Here is a 20,803-nt window from a genome sequence, read left to right as displayed (position 1 = left end):
CCTACTCTCTACACATGCAAAGGATTGTAGTTTTAGTTTAACGACAGAAGATGATATTGGATTTATATCCCGCTCTTCACTCTGAATCTCAGGGTCTCAGAGCAGCTCACAATCTCCTTTATCTTCCTCCCCCACAACAGACACCCTGTGAGGTAGGTGGGGCTGAGAGAAGCTCTCCCAGAAGCTGCCCTTTCAAGGACAGCTCTGTAGTAGCTATGGCTGACCCAAGGCCATTCCAGCAGCTGAAACTGGAGGAGTGGGGAATCAAACCCCACTCCCAGATAAGAGTCCACGCACTCAACCTCTACACCAAACTGGCCCTCCTTTCTCACATCAGACTTTCTAGTTAATACAATTCAGACTATCCCTGAAGTTTCCAAGGGTAGCTGTGCTGGTCCATTGTAGAACAACTAGATTCAAGCCCAGGAGCATCTTAAAGACCAACAAGATATGGGGGATGGGGCACAAGCTTTCCAGCATTAGAGCTCCTTCGATTAGATAAAAGGAGCTTTGACTCTCAAAAATCTTATTCTCTAAGGTGCTGCTGGACTCAGATTTAGCCATATAAATCAGTGGACTCCTTTCATCAACTTAATTTTTTAACTAACATCATGTATCCCCTTGCCTTCCTCCCCAAAAGGACACTGAAGTGGTCTGACACACTCTCCCCTTCTCTTTTATCCTCACAACGAACCTATGAGGCGGGTTAACTCAGAGTATATTACTGGTCCAAGGTTTCCCAGCAAGCTGTCAGGGCAGAGTGGGCATATGAATCAGGACCTCCCAGATCTGATTTGGACACCCTAACCACCAGCTCCTGCTAAACACACTATATTTTAATGTATTATTTTTTCCTAATGGCAAACTCTCTCTCTCGGCTTGGCTTCGCGAACGAAGATTTAAGAAGGGTGCAATAGTCCACGTCTGCTGCAGGCTCGCTGGTGGCTGACAAGACCAATGCGGGACAGGCAGGTCCGGCCACAGTGGCTGCAGGGAAAAGTCTGATTTAGGATTGGTGCTGTAGCAGTGCGATTCTTCCTCAATCTCCTTTTGTCCTCAAGACCAGCTATGCGTGCGTTCTCAAAGGAAGAGACAGCCTGGTGGAGGGTGTGTCTCCATGCTTTGCGATCTGAGGCTAGGTCAGACCACTGGTGATGGTTGATGTGACAGGTGCCAAGGGATTTCTTCAAGGAGTCCTTGTACCTCTTCTTTGGTGCCCCTCTATTTCGATGGCCGGTGGAGAGTTCGCCATACAGGGCAATCTTGGGAAGGCGGTGGTTTTCCATCCTAGAAATATGCCCTGCCCAGCGCAGCTGCGTCTTCAGCAGCAGTGCCTCGATACTGGTAACCTCCGCCCGCTTGAGGACTTCAGTGTTGGCCACAAAGTCACTCCAGTGGATGTTGAGGATGGTGCGAAGGCAGCGCTGATGAAAGCGCTCGAGGAGTCGCAGGTGATGACGGTATAAAACCCACGATTCGGAGCCGTAGATGAGGGTTGTCATCACAACCGCTTTGTAAACATTGATCTTTGTGCCTTTTTTCAGATGCTTGTTGCTCCACACTCTTTTGTGCAGTCGGCCAAATGCACGGTTTGACAATGGCAAACTAGAATGATGTTTATAATATATGTTACATGTTCAAAAGTAAATTAGGTGATCAGGAACACCTCTGGGAAAGGCATGTTCTCAGTTTAACGCAGACTTGCAAGCAACAGAGCAATGAACAGCCTCCATTTATTGCCTTATGACACTCTCATCATCATTCTCCCATTCTGACATGTTACTATTTTGTTGGTTTCCTAAGCAAATGCTATCCAGACCAAATGTTCTTTCAGTTTGTTAATTTCACTATGGGTTGTTTTTTCCTAAACAAAAACCTCAGTATTCAGGTTAAATTGCCATGTTGGGACTTTGCGATAAATAAGTGGGTTTTGGGTTGCAGTTTGGGCACTCTGTCTCTAAAAGATTCGCCATCACTGCTCTGTGGTGTTTTTTACCTTCAAAACCATAGTTTGCCCAAAAAACAGAGCGTCACCACGTGATGTTCCTGTTTGGGGGTGAAGTTTCCCCTGCTGGCCACCTGGCTGGCCGTAGATCAAAGCTCCCAAAAGCGGCGGAACCCCTACTCGGATCTGAAGTCTGGCAACTCTGCTTCCAGTCGTTGCCTACAAACTGACCTACTAGCGAAGAACTGAGTCAGCACCACCAATGGCACAGCCCCTCCACTGAGCCTGGATCTAGTACCAGCCGAGAGTCCCCTGCTCACCAGCTTCCAATTGCCATCAGTGGGGCCAAGATGTGAGGCAGCAATCAGACAGCTGAGAATTCTTTCCTTGAGGAATATTCCTATTGAATTGTCGTTTATATTCTGTGTTTGGAGGGCCATCTGGGAGCTTGGAAAGAGGATGTAAATAAATAGATTTTTTCCCACTCGAGTTTTGTTTTTAAGCGAATTCTTATATAAACAACAGTATCGGGAAACCTTAATAAATAAATATCCAAGCAGCTCCTCTTTACCACTGTTTTCAGCTTTTCCCCTCAACATTTCTGGATGAATCAGAAAACCAAGATTTGAGTTCACAGCACCACAAAGACCAGTGAGGATTCTGGGGTCAAAGAGAATCAAAGCTTCCTTCATCCAATACCAGATCTTTGACTCAAAGCCAGAAAATCTTGCTGATTTTTAAGGCACTCTTGGACCCAAATCTTGCTGTTCTACTCCAGACCAACACAGCTACCCACTTTTAAACTATCTCGATGAATCAGACTTCACCACCTCCTTCAAAAATTTACTATACAACCCCTTCCATGCTAGACATGCTGAGAATACCTCTCCCCCTTAAGAGACTGTGAGGACAATTTTGTCTTGTGTGTGTCCAGGGGGGGGGGGCTGTTCTAGCTGTTCATTTTACCCGTTATCTCCAACTGTTACTTCTGCTTGAGCACTCAACCCTGCCCAATCCTTCCCATCATTCAGACAAAACACTCACTCACAGCACCTTAGCACTTTATAGCACCTGTTTTATTTATTTAATTAACTATGTAATTGCATCGCAACTGAATAGTATTTTAAAATTGTTTGTTTTATATTGTATTTTATTTATATCACGGTCTTCCATGTCTGTGAACCGCCCTGAGCCCGCCTTTGGCGGGGGAGGGCGGGATATAAAAATAAATGTATCTTATCTTATCTTTATGTACCCACTGTGCAGTTGTAAGTGATATGGTCCAGGAACATCTAAAATCATACCTGTGCTACGTGTGTGCACAAGTTCTTTAAACAAAACACACTTCTGCTGATTTTTTTCTAAATTAAAAAGCCAATACTGCACAGCTGTTGCCACTCTAAAAGACACTAAATAATGTGGTCCGATTAAAAGTGTCTAAAAGACACTAAATAATCTGGATAGGATAGTATCAAAACTGGGGTGACAGTGTGGAACCTCTACTCTCCCCATTAAATTTCAGATATCAAGAGTCTTTTTATAATCATAATGGGAGGGAAATATTTTATACCCACCTATACTGGCAACGCAGCATCTAACAGGACTGCATAAAACACGGCAGAGGTTTTACAAAGCTGGTCAGAGTTAACTAGGGTTGCCAGGCCCCTGGTCGAGATGGGGAAATCCCTCGTTTTGGGGGTCCTTTTCCGCTGCCAGCTAGGCGGCCAGAGGGGGAAAGCCCTGCACACAAATGCCCCCAAACACAATGTAATGACATCACCTGGAAGTAACATCATCACATCACCAACATCGGGGGTGACGCTCCAGTTTTTTGGCAAAATTCTATGGTTAACCTGGGCTCAGATCAAAGAGTTTTGCCCCAAAACTTGAGTGGCACTCCCAACAATGGCAATATGATGACGTTACTTCCAGGTGATGTCATCATGGCGTGTGCCAGAAGATTCTGGAATGGACCTCAGAGCCCCCCACTAGCAGCCAGGTAGGACCTGGCAACCCTAGAGTTAATGCAGGCTAAAAGTAATTATTCTGGTGTTACTGGAATAATTACTGATATGCAGTTTTTAAAAATTAGCAAAATGCTTTGTTCCTTTCCTTAATGTCAACGGCATTGTTTGAAAGATATATGAATAGGCATAAGATGAAGATTAGAGCAGGGGTCCCCAACCACCAGGCCATGGACCAATACCTGTCCACGGCCTGCTAGCAACCGGGCCATGGGGCAAGGCAGAGGCGCTGCACCAGTCCCACCCGCCCACGACCTCGGCGTACAAAAAAGGTAGTACGGCCTCACTCAGATGATTGGTGGGTGTCTTTGAATGGGAGGGGGAGGCAGATTGGTCTTCTGACACCTGGCCACCTAGTGGGAGGCGGCAGAAACGACCCAGTCTCCCCCCCCCATTTAAACACCCCTATGTGGGCACCAGAAAAAATGTTAGTGGGCCCATAGGCATCAAGTTGGAGAACCCTGCCTTAAAGACTACCAAGTGTTTAATTCTAGCGTAAGCATAGGGCTTCCAGATGCCGCATTGGAGCAAGAAAAAAGGTAAATACCTCCATGAGTTACCAGCCTCAGAACAGAAAAACTATAGAAAAAGAATAAATATTTATAACAATATGACATGAAATCAATCACAATATAGGAGCCATACCCACACCCCAGTTTCAAAAAGGCGAAATAGTCCAAAATTACAGTGCAGAGGTCCGAGTTCTGGCAGAGGAGTAGTATTCACAGGAGTCCCAAGCTCCAAATCTTCTTTACAACAATTTGATGGAAATATTCCTGTGCAGCGAGGCACAAATACAATGCTGCAGGGTTGTACTAAATTTCCTGTTTCACAATACAAGCTTCCATGAGCTTTACAGTTTCTTTATACATTTTACAAGAGCACTAGGCTTCAGAATTCTTGGCTCACACAGGAGCCCAATCAGATAATGATGTACCATGGGCATCAAGTTGGAGAACCCTGCCTTAAAGACTACCAAGTGTTTAATTCTAGCATAAGCATAGGGCTGCCAGACCCCCAGTTGGGGCAGGGGTTCCCCAGATTTCAGGAGCTTCAATCCACCACTGGCCACCTGGGGAAGCCCTACCCTAAAAGAGTCTCCTCCCGCAGCAATGTCATCAGCATGATGATGTCACATGGAAATGACATCATGAGACAGGCATATCGCATGGCGACGCTCTAGCATTTTGGCCAAACTCTATGGTAACTATGGAGTTTTGACCAAAAATGGTAAACATGGAGTTCTGACCAAAAATGCTAGAGTGTTGCTCTGTGATGTACCTGGCATGATAATGTCACACACCAACACCACCACACACATCAACATTGCACCACCTCCCCACCCCCGCCAGCTGGACCTGGCAAAAAAAAAAATCACAGAATAACACCCACATTGCAAACTATCTGTGAGTACAAATATTTCCAGTGAAGCACAAAGAAAGCTGAGATTTGGTACACGTTATCTGGAAGACTACAAAAATCTTACGATGGGAAATTTTTACATCTAACTGAGAAATCTGGGACATGAGAACCATCTTCTAACAGAGGCCAGTTATTTCAACACAGAGTAACCAAAATGCCCATAGTACAGAATTCTGGGCAGTGGGATTTCTTCTAAGGTACTTCATGGGAAAATGCCACGCCACAGTTCTTACGAATCCCTCTCAAGGCCAACATCATCATGAGAGGTTAGTATTTATAAACTTGTTTTCCTGATCACACCACTAGGCTTTTTATAAATGCTCCCCACACAGGCTGACAGTCAACTTTCAGTTCATGGGAAAGTCCTCCTTGCCAAGCTTTGATCTGAAATAAGATACCATGAAAGACTGCGTCATAATTTTCTTTAAAAAACCAGATACTGGACCATCTTCTGGATTTCTGTCTGCCTCCCCTGAAGAAACAATCATACACAGCTGTGGCAAAGTGCCAGTTGCAACAGCAACAGAAACCACCATATTAATAACCACTCTGGCTCTTCATGGCCTGCATTTCCACACAAGTAGACAAAGAGGAGTGTACCTTGAACGGTCTGAACAACAAATAAAGCTCCCGGGGTTTAATGTCCAGAGGCAGGCCACTGACAAAGAGCGTCCGTACCTTTAAAAGAAAACAGAAAAGCCATCTGTTAAGAACAATCAGGCAACGCTGAGCACTTCCAAAATAAACTTTGATTTCATCAGCAACTAGTCATGATGTGGGAGATCTACAATCGCTATGTGGGTGGGATTTTTCTTCTTCTTGAATTATATCTAATCTGGCCTTGTGTAAACCCCTTGTGGCTCATCAACAACTATGAGAAATTTGAAATATCTTCTATTTTTGTGTACAGTCCTTTTCATTTTTCAATAAAAATCATGCACCCTTAATATATATTATATGATAAGTAGAATAAAGCAGAATAACACCAAATTTAGTCATTTTTATAGCTTTTAGATTTCCTGATCTATGTCAATATAACCAATATGACTATTATCCTACATATGTACCCTCTGCCACAAAAAACTACTACTCTCTGATCATCAAGCTTGACAGTTTCTAATTTAATTATCTTAGTGAGATAAAGTATCCATAATTATCAAATTTTCAAAGTTCAGTGAGAAAGCCAGAATATTAAAAAAGATAAACATCAATTTATACCAGTTCACTATCTAATCCTGTCTTATCTAATGCTAACTGTAATTATATAATTCAATGATGTATCCTAGATACACTGTAATATCTCTCTCACATTAGAGTTAGGATACTGACAATTCCAAAATTTAATTCTTAAAAAGGTAACCATACCTTAGCAAAACTTTTACTTGATCAAAATTTATGAAACCACATGCATTCGTAATTATCACATGCCAAGCCTTAACTAACCAAAGATAATTTGTTGGTATCTTTTTGTTTCCATACTTGAGTTAGCTATTCTGGCTGCAATAATTAATTATCCCCCTAATTTATGAAAGCCACACCCACTGTTCCGGCTGCTTACACATAGTTGTTATCTGCAACTGATGACCGGACATTACAAGAAGCCTGTGATAGGCACCACCCCACAGGATTTCTTGCCCTCATAATGCTATTTCCAGTCTACCCTACTGCACCACGGTTCCCAGGAGGAAACTGAAAAGACCATTTTGAGGGGTCTGAGAGTATAAACCCACCCAAGCCTGAATTAATACCTGAGGTAAACAGACAGGCACAAAATGGTTTGCTTTTTCAAAGTGAACAAGAACGAACTTTATCGCCACCCCCCACCCCCTAAATCACATAAACTGAGGTAAATATTAACACAACCAGAGTTGTGGAATGTTAGGCTTCAAACTGTACGTTCCGGGGGGGTGGGTGAGGGAGACCACTTTCAGGAAGTTTATAACTATCAACACAGCACTCTCTTGCCATTTAGTTACACATTAGACTCTGCAAACCGCACTGTACCAGTAGTTATTCAGACAGGGGTGCTTAATCCAGTGATCTCAGAACTTTAATTCACACTCCTGTTAAACTAACTCTTAGAACATAATCTCTTCTAACTAAATACACCCCCCTGTCAGAGCAGAACCTTTTCTAGTCTTACATAATTCCTGCTTGGGAGTTAGTGCATGAAGCATTGCAGATTTTTGCAAATCTACAAAATGCTTAGTCATGAAGTATTTTCCTATTAGGAAGTGCCCAATTATATATAATTATTTACTAGTTGGTTCAGATGCAATAAAAAGAGCCCCATGGCACAGAGTGGTAAAGCTGCAGTACTGCAGTCCTAAGCTCTGCTCACAACCTGAGTTCGATCCCGGCAGAAGCTGCATTCAGCTATCCGGCTTGAGGTTGACTCAGCCTTCCATACTTCTGAGGTTGGTAAAATGAGTATCCAGCTTGCTGGGGGGGAAAGTGTAGACGACTGGGGAAGGCAATGGCAAACCACCCCGTAAAAAGTCTGCCGTGAAACGTTGTGAAAGCAACATCACCCCAGAGTTGGAAATGACTGATGCTTGCATAGGGGACTACCTTTACCTTTTTTTCAGATGCAGTATCAAGCTATAAAAGCTCCATGAATTTGTTCTGGTTGTGTTCAGTCAACACACGTAGAGGGGGAATGGGTATGAACATGCCAGTGTACTTCTTAATATCACCTTTATGAGCTCTAAAGTAGTGCTCACTTAGCTGTGGTGCCACAACAGTTTGTCAACTAAAATCTAAAACAAAGGGGCTTATTCAGACATCTCCCCTACCTATACAGGTTTGCATCACTGGGTGATGTAGACTTCTCTGTAGAAATTCCTCCCTAAGCATACGGACCTGGCACTTCATCCCCAACTTTCAGGCTGTAATGTACTGAGTGACGAGACGGGTTGAAGGCAACATGCTTTATTCGGTGGTACATTACAAGAAAGAGAACACGCGGGCTGGGTCCCACTTATATACATTCCTCGGAACTGTCCCCCAGTCTGACCAGTCCAATCCTGGCCAGTTAAACTTCCCGCCACAGATCTTGATGGGCGGAGCGTCTAGCGAGCTACATCCGGGGACCAGTGGGTTTCCCCTGGTCGCGTCTGTAGGAATTGCCACCCGGTACATTAGCTTACGTTTCAAGACATAACACAGGCACTAGGTGGAATCTGTTCTATTTTGTTCTGAGTCTTTAGCAGGAGTTGATATTGACTAGCTCTTAGCAGCTGTCTACACCTTAGGGTTACCAGATATCCTCTTTTTAGAGGACATGTCCTCCTTTTTCTGTGTCCATCCTCTTTTGGGCTCTTTAAAAAAAAAACTGATGGAAATGTCCTCTTTTGGTGTTGGAAGATTACAAACGTTCCTAGCTAGTAGCAATTATCACATCTTTAATAGAAAAAAGGTAAAGGAAAATAGAAGAGGTTTTGTGACAAAATTAGATTTGTCACTGTGATCAATTGAAGTAGTCAGTCAGGAAATACGTCCTCCTAGAACGTTTTTCGGAGAGGTGTATCCGGCCATGGCATTCCTTGGAGGTCTACCTTCCAGGTACTTGCCAGGGTCAGCCCTGCTTAGCTTCCAAGATCTGATGAGATCGAGTTTGCTTAGGCTATCCTGGTCAGTGCAATTTACAATGCAAAAGGTAATAATCTGCTATCAAGTCACAACTGACTTATGGTGACCCTCCCCCAGGGTTTTAAAGGCAACAGACTTCAGAGGTGGTCTGTCACTGCCTAGTAACCCAGGTCTTCCATGGTGGCTCCCAATCCCACTCTGATGAGCTAAGACTAATCTGAGCTATTCAGACAAATTGATTTTATAAATAAAATGTTAGTACTCATCACTGCACCATACCATTTTGTAAAGTTTGTCCCTCAATGGTCACACAAAAAAGTCTGCTTTTGCTTATGAAAGAAATGGTATCCAAATGAGTCCCTTCTTTAGGACTCTCTCTTATTGCACAATATCCCCAGCTTGTTTCTTGGTATTATGACTTCCACAGTTCACAGCCGATCTTTGAAATCTATCTACTGTACAATCTCCCACAAATTAGGAATGCACGTTTATTCCAGACTCATAAAGAACTGCTCCAATCTAATTTTGGAACATACAATGTCTAACTTTTGTCTGACCACCTGATGCGTCCACAAACCAAATATTTTCTTTCCAGTGTGCCAAAAGCCCTCAAGCATTAGGAAGAAAGCTCGTTTTAAAAGTAATCTGCACATGACGCAAAACGATTTGGCTTGCGCTTTTTTCTATGCAAAATGTGTACCTAGCTGAACTGCATGAGGGATCCGGGATTGTCAGATCCAGGATGGGAGGCGGAGCCTGCGTGTTTGGAAGGCGGAGCTCGTGGGAGGATATCAGTGGGTTGTGATGCCATATGGAATCTACTTTCCAAAGCTGCCATATCTGTAATCAGGAGAGCAACTTCTGGGAGATCTCTAGGTCTCAACTGGAGGTTGGCAAGTTTATGCGGGAACCAATGTTCCCTCAAGTTGAGCTAGTGTGAATTTGCTCAGTTTTTTTAGCCTCCAGCTCACACAATTTTGTCTTAGCTCAGGAAAAATGGCCCCAGAGCAAACTAATTTACACAGTAACTCACCATTCTAATGTCAGCAGATCACAAATTAGAATTTTTGCTCATTTTTGCTTAGAGAGAGTATTGGTGGGAACCACTGTGAACCAGGCTAAAAGTAATACAAAGCTCTGTCGGGTTTTTTTTTGTTTTGCTTTGCCATCAAGTGACAGCTGACTTATGTCTACCCTGTAGGGCAGGGGTGGCCAAACTGGCTTGAGAGTCACATTGCCGCCCTTTCAATCATACTGTGTGGCTCCTGGAAGCTGAGGAGGAACTTAATGCATGCTTACTCTCAAGAAAGCATGCTTAGCATTCGTACCTCAGTCAGATCGCTGACCCAAAGGTAGGTGACTATTTCTGCCATATGTAAAGCAGGGGGAAACAGGAAGGCCTGCAAGCTCATTTCTTCCACCACAGAGATTGTCCGGAGACCTAGAGTGGGGAAAGAGAGTGCAGAAACCAAAGGAGCAACTGGGAGGAGGGATGGAATTAAAGAGGATAGAGCAGGGTTCCCCCTTAGTTTCATAGCTCTTATAGGGATTATATTTACTAATCTTGGTGTCAAGGCAAAGAGAGATGCATAATAATGCAAAAGGTGGTCAGTGATTTATATGGTACATGTGTGTTTCCTTCTCTCACTGGTGCCAAAAAAATAATTCCCTAACCTTTCTCTGTGCTGGTCTTATGGGGACTGTTATCCCCAGCTTTTGTTTTTTTACTCTCCTTCTAGCATGGGCATGTTGTAAAATGCATATATATGTATTTTATCCTTCTGTGCAAAGAAAGCAGCCCCATAGCTAGGGGCAGCAGGGGGAGGGGACCATGGGGGGCCATGGGGGAGGGGGCCCTTTAAATTGTGCAGGAGACTGGTGACTGCTCCTGCCACCCCTCCTGCATAATTTAGTCCCCACCAATCAGCTGGTTTCTGGGCCCTATAAATGGCATAGAAGGGGCAGCACTGCTTCTGGATGCCCCTCCCAAGTGATTTAAATCCCGCAGGAGGGAGGCAGCAGCCTGAAGGTGAGGGGCCACCCAAAACTGTCAGGGGGCCAGGTCCCGTGGACCCCTGGTTAGCTACGGGCCTGAAAGAAAGTATTAAGAGTTTTAATAAAGACGTTCATGTCTTGAGGCTCTTGAACATCTGACGTTTATTCTACGCGTCTGTTACATTAAGCAAGTTTGGCCACCCTTGCTGTAGGGGTTTCTCAAGGCAAGGGACAAAGAGAGATGATTTGCCATTGCCTTTCCTCTGTGTTGCAAGATGATATTCTTTGGTGGTCTTCCATCCAAATATTAGCCAGAGCTGACCCTGCTTAGCTTTGAGATCTGACAAGGGGTGCGGTCACACTCACCATTAAATCCATCTGCAACATGCCTCTATTATAATCCGCACAACCAATTTTCCGATCAGACAACAGCCAGGCTCCCATTCTATCCCATGTGGGTCTTCGCTGGTCAATCAGAGTGCTCTACCGGACCTCGTTTCATGAGACGTCAATCTGCATTAGCGCAGGCGCAGTGATGCCCGCTATCTGCACCAACGAGCAGATCCAGCATCTCCTCCCTTCTCCATGAGAGACCTCGCACACCCACCATGACCTCGTTCTCGAGGGTGGGGATGCGAGTCACTTTTAAATGAGTTGGATCACTAACAGTTTTGCTAGTCCGTTGGCACTACTTTTCCAGCACGAGCACTACGCGTGCAGAAAAAAACCCAGGAATTCAAATCAGTTCACATCTAGTTTCAAAAGTGAGTTTTGTTTCTGGACATAGGGGCGGGTAAACGATTTATCGAGCCAACATTTGCTCGCTTATTCACTGGCGCAGTGATATCACTTGCAGGGGGCTTTGGGAGGGAAGCGGTGGTGCGCTTCTGATGAGTCGCCAATGATGGAGTGTTCAAACAGAGAAATTCCGCTCAGGAACCGTCAGAAGAATTTTGTTCCGGATTTAAAGCAGTATCAAATTAGTCCGCACCCCAGTCGTCTCAACGCGGGACTCGAACAAGCTAACCACCATTCGCAGATGCTGATGTTTGGACAACCGCTTAAAATCCGACATGCTTCCGGACTCCGCTCATGCCCGTAGTGGGATTTTCTGAACGTCTGACCTCACATATCCCTTTCAACAATTCTCTTAAATTAGTCCATCTCTGGTTGCTGCATGCTACGTCAGAACTCTCAAAACCCATTTTTTAAACACTATGGCTTACTTTATTGCTCTAACAGTAAACATTATATAGCTATAAAAAGAGGTTTAAGAGGCTTATGGGAAAGGGCAGTCCATAGCCTTCTCTTCAGTATCACAAAACTTTCTGTATGTATATCTTGAAGTGTGTGCAAAGATTTGGGGGGTTTTTAATGTCCAAGATTAACTTGCTAGGATTAAAAAGACCAAACGCTCAAGAGTTTTGAAGTCTTATTTTGACAAGCAGAGATCAATTTCTGCTTTTTCACAACCAAGCGTTTCATCCATATATGCACACACGTCTTCAGAGCTGCATTTTGAAAGCTTGAAAGCTTATAGAGAGTTCTGTGCTAACTTGACTGTTCTGATAAAAGGTATTACGCTGGTCTTGTTTTCAGATTTTGCACGGACCGATATGGTTATGCAACTTTTTGGGGACTGCAGCCGTTCTTTTCACACACATTAAAGACCTGTGTTACTAAGGTCACAAATCCTCCATTCTTAATTTGTATCATCCTTGGGATCATCTTTATGAAATTTTTCTGCTTGTAGAGATCTGTTCTTTAAACCACATGTACTCTGCTAAGTGATACCCCTAAACGGCTGGAGATGGTGCTTTCCAAACAGAGCTGGTGGCAATTCGAAAGTGTAAACACAGCTTGTGGGGTGTATGCTCAAGACACTTTCAGCTCTGGCAAACTGGTTTTGCAGGTACCTGTATGGTTTCAAAAAGGTCTGTTTGCCAGAAGCAACACTGAGACAAAGGAAAGTGGTCTGTGGGCTGCACAATACAAAAATTTGTCAAGCCACCACCATAGGTCCTCTTAAAACCATTCACAATAACCAGTCGCAGAAAAAAACTAAAAGGAATATCTTGTAGCACACATGCAGGTAATGAGTAAATTGTCATGAAATACAAGAAGTTCAGCCTGAGGATGCACTATGTGTGTGTATGATGAAATGTGCTCTAGTCCACAAAAGCCTGTGTCACAATCTGTTAAGATCAAATTCAGCAAGAACTGGAAGAAGAGATTGGATTTATACCCCACTCTTCACTACCCAAAGGAGTCTCAAAGTGGCTTACAATCTTTTTTCCCTTCTCCTCCCCACAACCGACACCCTGTGAGGTAGGTGGAGATGAGAGCTCTGACAGAAACTTCTCTTGAGAGGAACAGCTCTGTGAGAACTTGTGACTGATTCAAGGTCATATCAGCAGATGCATGTGGAGGAGTGGGGAATCAAACCCAGTTCTCCCAGAGAAGAGTCCGTGCACTTCTCTCTTTTTCTCTTTAATTAGATGAGAAGGGGAGAACATGGCTGCTCGCAAACATAAAAAACCCCCAAAACCAACAACAACAAAACCACATCTCTTTGGCATGTCAGCCTTTACCAGTACCACAGGACTCTTCTTTTGTTTTTACAAAAACACTGTCTGTCATCAACCTTACACAATTTATGCAGTTCCTTCATGCTGGGGAATAACCCAAATAAGCAAACAGTAGATCAGAACAAGATTTCAATCTAAGAAGGAAAAATCTAATGGAAGATAAAGGCTTTCCCCTTCTTTCTCCCCCCACCCCGCCCCTGCTAGTTAAACAGAATATTTACATTTAACCCAACAAGTATGTAGAGAGAGTACTAAGAGTGACAAATGGCCTCTCCTGATCTGATGTAACTAACCATGGCCCAAAAATTAAAAAAAACCCCAAAATACATACGTGACATAAGTGGGTGAAGAAATTCTCTTCCCCATGAATGAACTATACAGTGCAAAGGTGAAATTCAAGCTCTGTTGCGTTTTAAAGCAAAACTCTATTAATAGAGTTCAGCGAGGGAACAGCAAAAACAGATGAAATCAGCAATTCTTTCTTTACAGTTAAAAGCAAAACTGAACAGCAGTTTTGTACCTTACTTCTATATACATTCAAGGCCTAAAACAAGGACCTCGTTCCTGTCCAAGTCAGCACATCGGTTAACCGAACTGTTCAATTAACTGGGTGCTGGTTGACAAAGCTTTTACTGTATTTCGCTAGGACCTTTCCACAGTTAATTTGTCTACATTTTTTTCAGTCACCTAGGTTAGTATGCAGATTAGGGCTGCCAATCCCCAGGTGGGCGCAGGGGATTCCCCGGTTTGGAGGGGCCTCCCCGCGCCCCCCCCCCCCCCCCGCTTCTGGGTCATCAGAAAGCAGGGGGAGGGGAGGGAAACGTCTACTGGGAACTGTATTATTCCCTATGGAGACTTATTCCCATAGAAAATAATGGAGAATTGATTTGCGGGTATCTGGGGCTGGGGGGGGGCTGTGTTTTAAGGTAGAGGCACCAAATTTTCAGTATAGCATCCAATGCCTCTCCCCAAAGTACCCCCCAAGTTTCAAAAAGAATGGACCAGAGGGTCCAGTTCTATGAGCCCCAAAAGAAGGTGCCCCTATTCTTCATTATTTCCTATGGAAGGAAGGCATTTAAAAAGTGTGCAGTCCCTTTAAAGGTGATGACCAGAACTCCCAATTATGCTTGCCACACCCTTGCTCCTGGCTCCACCCCCAAAGTCTCCTGGCTCCACCCCCAAAGTCCCCAGATATTTCTTGAATTGGACTTGGCAACCCTAAGTGCTGACCCCAGCAAAAGACTTTCAAGGAAAATGAGAAGCATAGGAAGCCATTACTTTCCTCTGAATAGTCCTACCTTGGTAATCTCCCATTCAAGAACTGACCCTGTGTACCTTCAGAGATTTAATAGGATTGGGCTATACCATGCCACCTTTACATAGGATAGCAGCCATTATACACTATAGTAATGAATTCCACAACTAAGCACTATCAGGATTTTTTAAAGAAAAGGCCCAGCAAAAACTCATTTGCATATTAAGCCACACCCTCTGATGCCAAGCCAGCCAGAACTGCACTCCTGCAGTTGATGTCACTTTCAATTCTTGGTCTGGAAGTGACACTACAGCATCACATGAAACTCTAGGAATTTTCAAAATCTCTGATAAAAACCACGGAGATTTGGGAAATTCCTAGACTGCTGCTGGCACCGTTACCTCAAATCCAGGTCCAAAACCAAAAATGGTATCATGGTGGTGGCATATGCGTTTTCAAAGTCTCCACCCCTTCATTGCTTCTACGGGTCATTGGCCAGGACTGGCAACCCTGATTTCAAACTGCAACCAGAGATTCACTGGCAACGGAAACCCACTTGTGACTTGATTTTCAATTAATCTCATAGCACAGCATGTAATCATACTGTGAAGACTGAGCCTGTCAGATTTCCTCAATTAGTGAAGGAAACCCATAACAAAAGTATATCAAAACCTTCCAAAAACAAGTACCTTTTCCAACAAGTCAACGTGTTATTTTTCTTCCCTTCCACCCTCCCTTCTTCCTCTCATATTTTTTCTTTGTTAATGTACTGTTCCAGCCAAGGGCAAAAAACAAGAACCCCCATGAAATTCCAGAACAGTTCTTCCAGCAGCGTGCTGTTTTCTAGAAAGCAAGGCTTAAGACTCCCTTGTCCCCAAGTTTCTGCCAAAAATACAACAGCTAGAGAAACTATATCTCCCAATGTCCCTGGCCATTTACCATGATGTATTCTTTAAAAAGCCCTGACCTGAATAACCCAGGCTAGCCCGATCTTGTCAGATCTCAGAAGCTAAGCAGGGTCAGCCCTGGCTAGTATTTGATGGGAGACCACCAAGGAAGACCAGGGCCGTGGTCTGGAGGCAGGCAATGGCAACTCACCTTTGAAATGTCTTTTGCCTTGAAAACCCTACAGGGTCACCATAAGTCAGCTGGGACTTGACCAGTGTTCCCTCTAAGTTGAGTTAGTGTGAGCTAGCTCACAGATTTTTAGCCTCCAGCTCACACATTTTTGTCTTCGCTCAGGAAGATTGACTCCAGAGCACACATAGGCTGATTCCGCACCAACCTTGCTCCGTGCCAGGCTTCCGTTTCTCTCCGGAGCAAGCTAGCGATTTTGCACCAGTTGCTCCGCGCCGCCATTTTGCACAGGGAAAACCTACTATTTGCTGTGCTGCAGCATAAACCTGTTTTTTCAGGTTTACACTGTGGCGCAGCAAATCGCAGGTTTTCCCCACACAAAATGGTGATGCGAAGCAACTGGTGCAAAATCGCTAGCTTGCTCCAGAGAGAAAACGAAGTCTGCCACGGAGCAAGGTTAGTGCGGAATCTCGCTAATTTATGCAGTAGCTCACAACGTTAATGCCAGTAGCTCACAAAATAGAATTATTGCTCACAAGACTCTGCAGCTTTGAGGGAACATTGGACTTGACAGCACTTTCTACCACCACGACACTTCACAAACCACGTCTTCATGCCTGTTTCACACAAAATTAACTATACATTTTATTTTATTTTTTAAAAAAGAACAATTAGAACAATTTGATGACTCTAGCCAACATCAGTAACGAAGCCCTAGGGGCTTATTAACAGCCTCTCTACAGTTCAATGGTTTACCTTAATTCCAAACAAGGCAGCTAACTTTAAAAAACAAACCTCGTTTCAATAATTAACAGCTGTCAGCAAGTCTAAATAACTCAGCCTGAGCTTAAGGGACAGCAAAGACTAAAAAAATAACAATAAAAACTCAAGTCCTGTCTTCTTTGGGGCAATTTGATATATGTCCTCATTAGATTTGAGGTCATGGCACTCTGAAGATTGCATTCTGTTGAAGTTCATGCACAGAGCAAGAAAACGTTTGGGTTCCAGTTATGCAACAGACTTAATAAGAGGGACATCTCATGCACTTTTTTTGTGTGTGTGGTAAAGCTGCAGTACTGCAATCCAAGCTCTCTGCTCATGACCTGAGTTCAATCTCGGCGGAAGCTGAGTTCAGGTAGCCAGCTCAAGGTTGGTTCAGCCTTCCATCCTTCCGAGGTCGATAAAATGAGTCCCCAGTTTGCTTGGGGGGGGGAGTGAGATGACTGGGGAAGGCAATGGCAAACCACCCCGTAAAAAGTCTGCCGTGAAAGCTTTACCTTTTTAATTTTTAATGTGTGCTTGGGGGGTGTATGTGTGTGCGTGCACCTGGAACTCATGGCGACCTCGGGTGACTGACCCCTATTGGGTGCCTGGAGGATATTCAACAAGGTGGCTAAATAAAGCCTACCTCCACCTCCCAATTGCTGATATTCCCAATTGCTCCCAATTCCATGATATTACAAGTACTTTGCCAGAGTCAACCCTGCTTAGCTTCCATGATCAGATGAGATCGGACTTGCCTGGGCTATCCAGGTCAGGGCTCATGCTTTTTTAAAGAAAAGCATAAATGGGTTAACAGAATATAAAGAAACACACACACACAGAAGCTTCCTGACAAGTTGGTAAAATGTGGTTTGGATCCTGTTACCGTTAGGTGGATCTGTAACTGGTTGACAGATCACACCCAAAGAGTGCTTGTGAGTGGTTCCTCATCCTCTTGGAGAGGAGTGACAAGTGGAGTGCCTCAAGGAGCTGTCCTGGGACCTGTTTTGTTCAGCATCTTTATAAATGATTTGAATGGAGGAATAGAGGGAATGTTTATTAAATTTGCCGATAATACTAAATTGGGAGGGGTTGCATATACAGTAGAAGACAGAAACAGGATACAGGATGACCTTGACAGGCTGAAAAACTGGGCTAAAACCAATAAAATGAATTTTAACAGGGATAAATGTAAAGTTCTGCATTTCAGTAGGAAAAATCCCATGAATAGTTATAGGATGGGGGAGACTTGTCTTAGCAGTAGTATGTGCGAGAAGGATCTAGGGGTCTTAGTGGATCATACGCTGAACATGAGTCAACAGTGTGATGCAGTGGTTAAAAAGGCAAATGCAATTTTGGACTCTATCAACAGAAGTATAGTGTCCAGATCACATGATGTGATAGTATCGCTTTACTCTGCTCTGGTAAGGCCTCACCTGAAGTATTGTGTTCAGTTTTGGGCACCACATTTTAAGAAGGATATAGACAAGCTGGAACGGGTCCAGAGGAGGGCGACGAAGATGGCGAGGGGTCTGAAGACCAAATCCTATGAGGAAAAGTTAAAGGAGTTGGGGATGTTTAACCTGGAGAGGAGGCGGCTGAGAGGCGATATGATAACCATCTTCACGTACTTGAAGGGCTGTCATATACAGGATGGTGTGGAATTGTTTCTGTGGCCCCGGAAGGTAGGACCAGAACCAATGGGTTGAAATTAAATCAAAAGAATTTCCGGCTCCACATTAGGAAGAACTTCCTGACCGTTAGAGCGATTCCTCAGTGGAACAGGCTACCTCGGGAGGTGGTGGGCTCTCCTTCCTTGGAGGTTTTTAAACAGAGGCTAGATGGCCATCTGACAGCAACGAAGATCCTGAGAATTTGGGGTAGGTATTTGTGGGTTTCCTGCATTGTGCAGGGGGATGGACTAGATGACCCTGGAAGTCTCTTCCAACTCTATGATTCCAAGCTACAAAATCCAAAGCAAACTGCCTTGGGGGAGAAGAATCACAGGAGTGGTAGAACTTGGCATGATGAAATGCCTCAGTACTGATGAACTAGCTCTCCCACCACCTACAATGAACTGTTTTCAACCTTAAGATGGAGAGGACTTTGGGGCAAACTCTCAATAAGATTTCAAGTTACAAAGCACATAATGTACACTCCTCCTTCTCAAGTGCAATGCAGTACTTTTCGTCTCCCCCTATCTTTTGAAAAGACTTTAATTTTTTTTTAATTTAAATAAGACTTTCCATATTTTGAAAAGCAAAAAGAGGACACATTTCCTGGCTGACAACTCCAAACAAGGGAGCACAATGATAAATCTCGTTTTAAATACACCAACTATTTTAGCTGTGGTAACTGCTATTTTACATTACATTACAGTAGTAATGTATGGCTGTGAGAGCTGGACCATAAGGAAGGCTGAGCACAGAGAAAAGATGCTTTTGAGATGTGGTGCTGGAGAAGAATCTTGAGAGTCCCTTGGACTGCAAGAAGATCAAATCAGTCAGTTCTAAGGGAAATCAACCTTGACTGTTCCCTGGAAGGTCAGATGCTGAAGCTCAAATACTTTGGCCACCAAATGAGAAGGGGGCACTCACTGGAGAAGATCCTGATGCTGGGAAAGACAGAAGGAAAAAGAAGAAGGTGACGGCAAAAGATGAGATGGCTGGACAGCATTACTGATGTAAGAAACACTAATTTGAGCAGACTTTGGAGGAAGGTGGAAGACAGGAGGGGCCTGGCATGACTTTGTCCATGGGGTCGCAAAGAGTCGGACTTGTGACTGAACAACAACAAACCGCTACTAACCAGAAATATTCCTAACCTTCCAACCCCAAAAGAGGACATTTCATCAAGTTTTCAAAAAGAGCCCCAAAGAGGACAGACTCCCAAAAAATTGTATTGTGTTGGCAAAAGAGAAAAAAAAATTTGTTGTTGTTACAGGATGACAAAATAAAATATAGGCTGTATTTAGACATCATTATAAACCAAGGGTGGCCAAACTTCAGCTCAGGAGTCACATGTAGCTCTTGCAAACATATTGTGTGGCTCTCAAAGCCCCCACCACCCCGCCCCGTAAGCCAGCTTGGAGAAGGCATTTCTCTCTTTAAATCACTTCTCCAAGCCAAGCCTGTCAGCAACTTGAAAAATACATTTAAAGATGCTTTCTTCTCACCACTCTCCTCTCATCTATTTTCTTTCTTTCTTTTTTAAATACACATTTTTATTAATTTTCTGAATTTTCTTATTTCAATAACAACACAAATAATTCAAATAAAGACATACAAAAGAAAACCTAACTTTACACATTCTTGCCGACTACTTATTTCCAACAATAAGTCCATTGGAGATTAAAGTAACCAACTGACTTTCAAAAAATGGGAAAATTGAAAGCTTAAAGGTTTGTAGTTTTCCAATAGTTCATCAATGTTCTCGAGTAGAGGGAACAACTGAACATGATAATCCGAATGTTGAGTTGATACTTCTGTGGTTTTGATATTGTCTGCTATTTTGTCCATTAATAGAGGAGTCCAAATTTTTGTGAACCAGTCTTTAAGTGTGGGGAGTCTTGTTTTTTCCAGTACTACACGACTGATGTTTTCATAGTTCTTTCTTTTTCTTTCTTTCTTTCGTTCTCTTTCTTTCTTTCCTTCCTTGCAGCTCTCAAACATCTGATGTTTATTCTATGTGGCTCTTACATTAAGCAAGATTGGTCACCCCTGTTATAACCCATGGTCTTTAAACTACATTTTGGTTAAACTGGTTTGGTATGTTGTCTAAATGCAAGCTACCCAACAACATGTCATGTATTACTCCTCAAACAGAATTTCTGTTTGAAGAAGAGAGGGCAATGATTTCTGATTCCACCCACCCACTGCAGAACCCCCATTTTGCCCTCTATTCTGTTCTGGAGGGTTTCTGACAACCAAAAACATTAGGGTGAGTGGGCTAAAGCAGAAGGGGAAAACAGGAAGACCTTTCACCACAAAGTCCACAGGTGACTGGATCCATGCCACTGCGGTATGCTGTTGGGTGCTAAAGCAGAATTCTAACCCACTTTGTAATTAACCTATTAACTATGGTTTCTATTAACTGTGGGTTTGTCATTACATTGAATGCAAAAATCCCAGGCACACACAAATAG

General features: G+C 43.6%; 1 protein-coding gene across 2 annotated transcripts in view; it reads right to left on the bottom strand.

Moving 5' to 3' along the window:
* The window catches only part of RBPMS (RNA binding protein, mRNA processing factor), a 129,491-nt gene that overhangs the window by 64,130 nt on the left and 44,558 nt on the right, over positions 1 to 20,803 (bottom strand). For both annotated transcript variants that reach the window (XM_060236965.1, XM_060236964.1), the window contains exon 2: positions 5,992 to 6,069. In XM_060236965.1, the coding sequence (XP_060092948.1) occupies positions 5,992 to 6,069 (78 nt within the window). The remainder of the gene's footprint in view (positions 1 to 5,991; positions 6,070 to 20,803) is intronic.

The sequence above is a fragment of the Heteronotia binoei genome, chromosome 4 (genome assembly GCF_032191835.1).
Source record: "Heteronotia binoei isolate CCM8104 ecotype False Entrance Well chromosome 4, APGP_CSIRO_Hbin_v1, whole genome shotgun sequence".
In the NCBI taxonomy this organism is placed as follows: Eukaryota; Metazoa; Chordata; class Lepidosauria; order Squamata; family Gekkonidae; genus Heteronotia; species Heteronotia binoei.
Note: the sequence above shows the minus strand (reverse complement) of the source record. Positions and strands in the feature narration are given on the sequence as shown.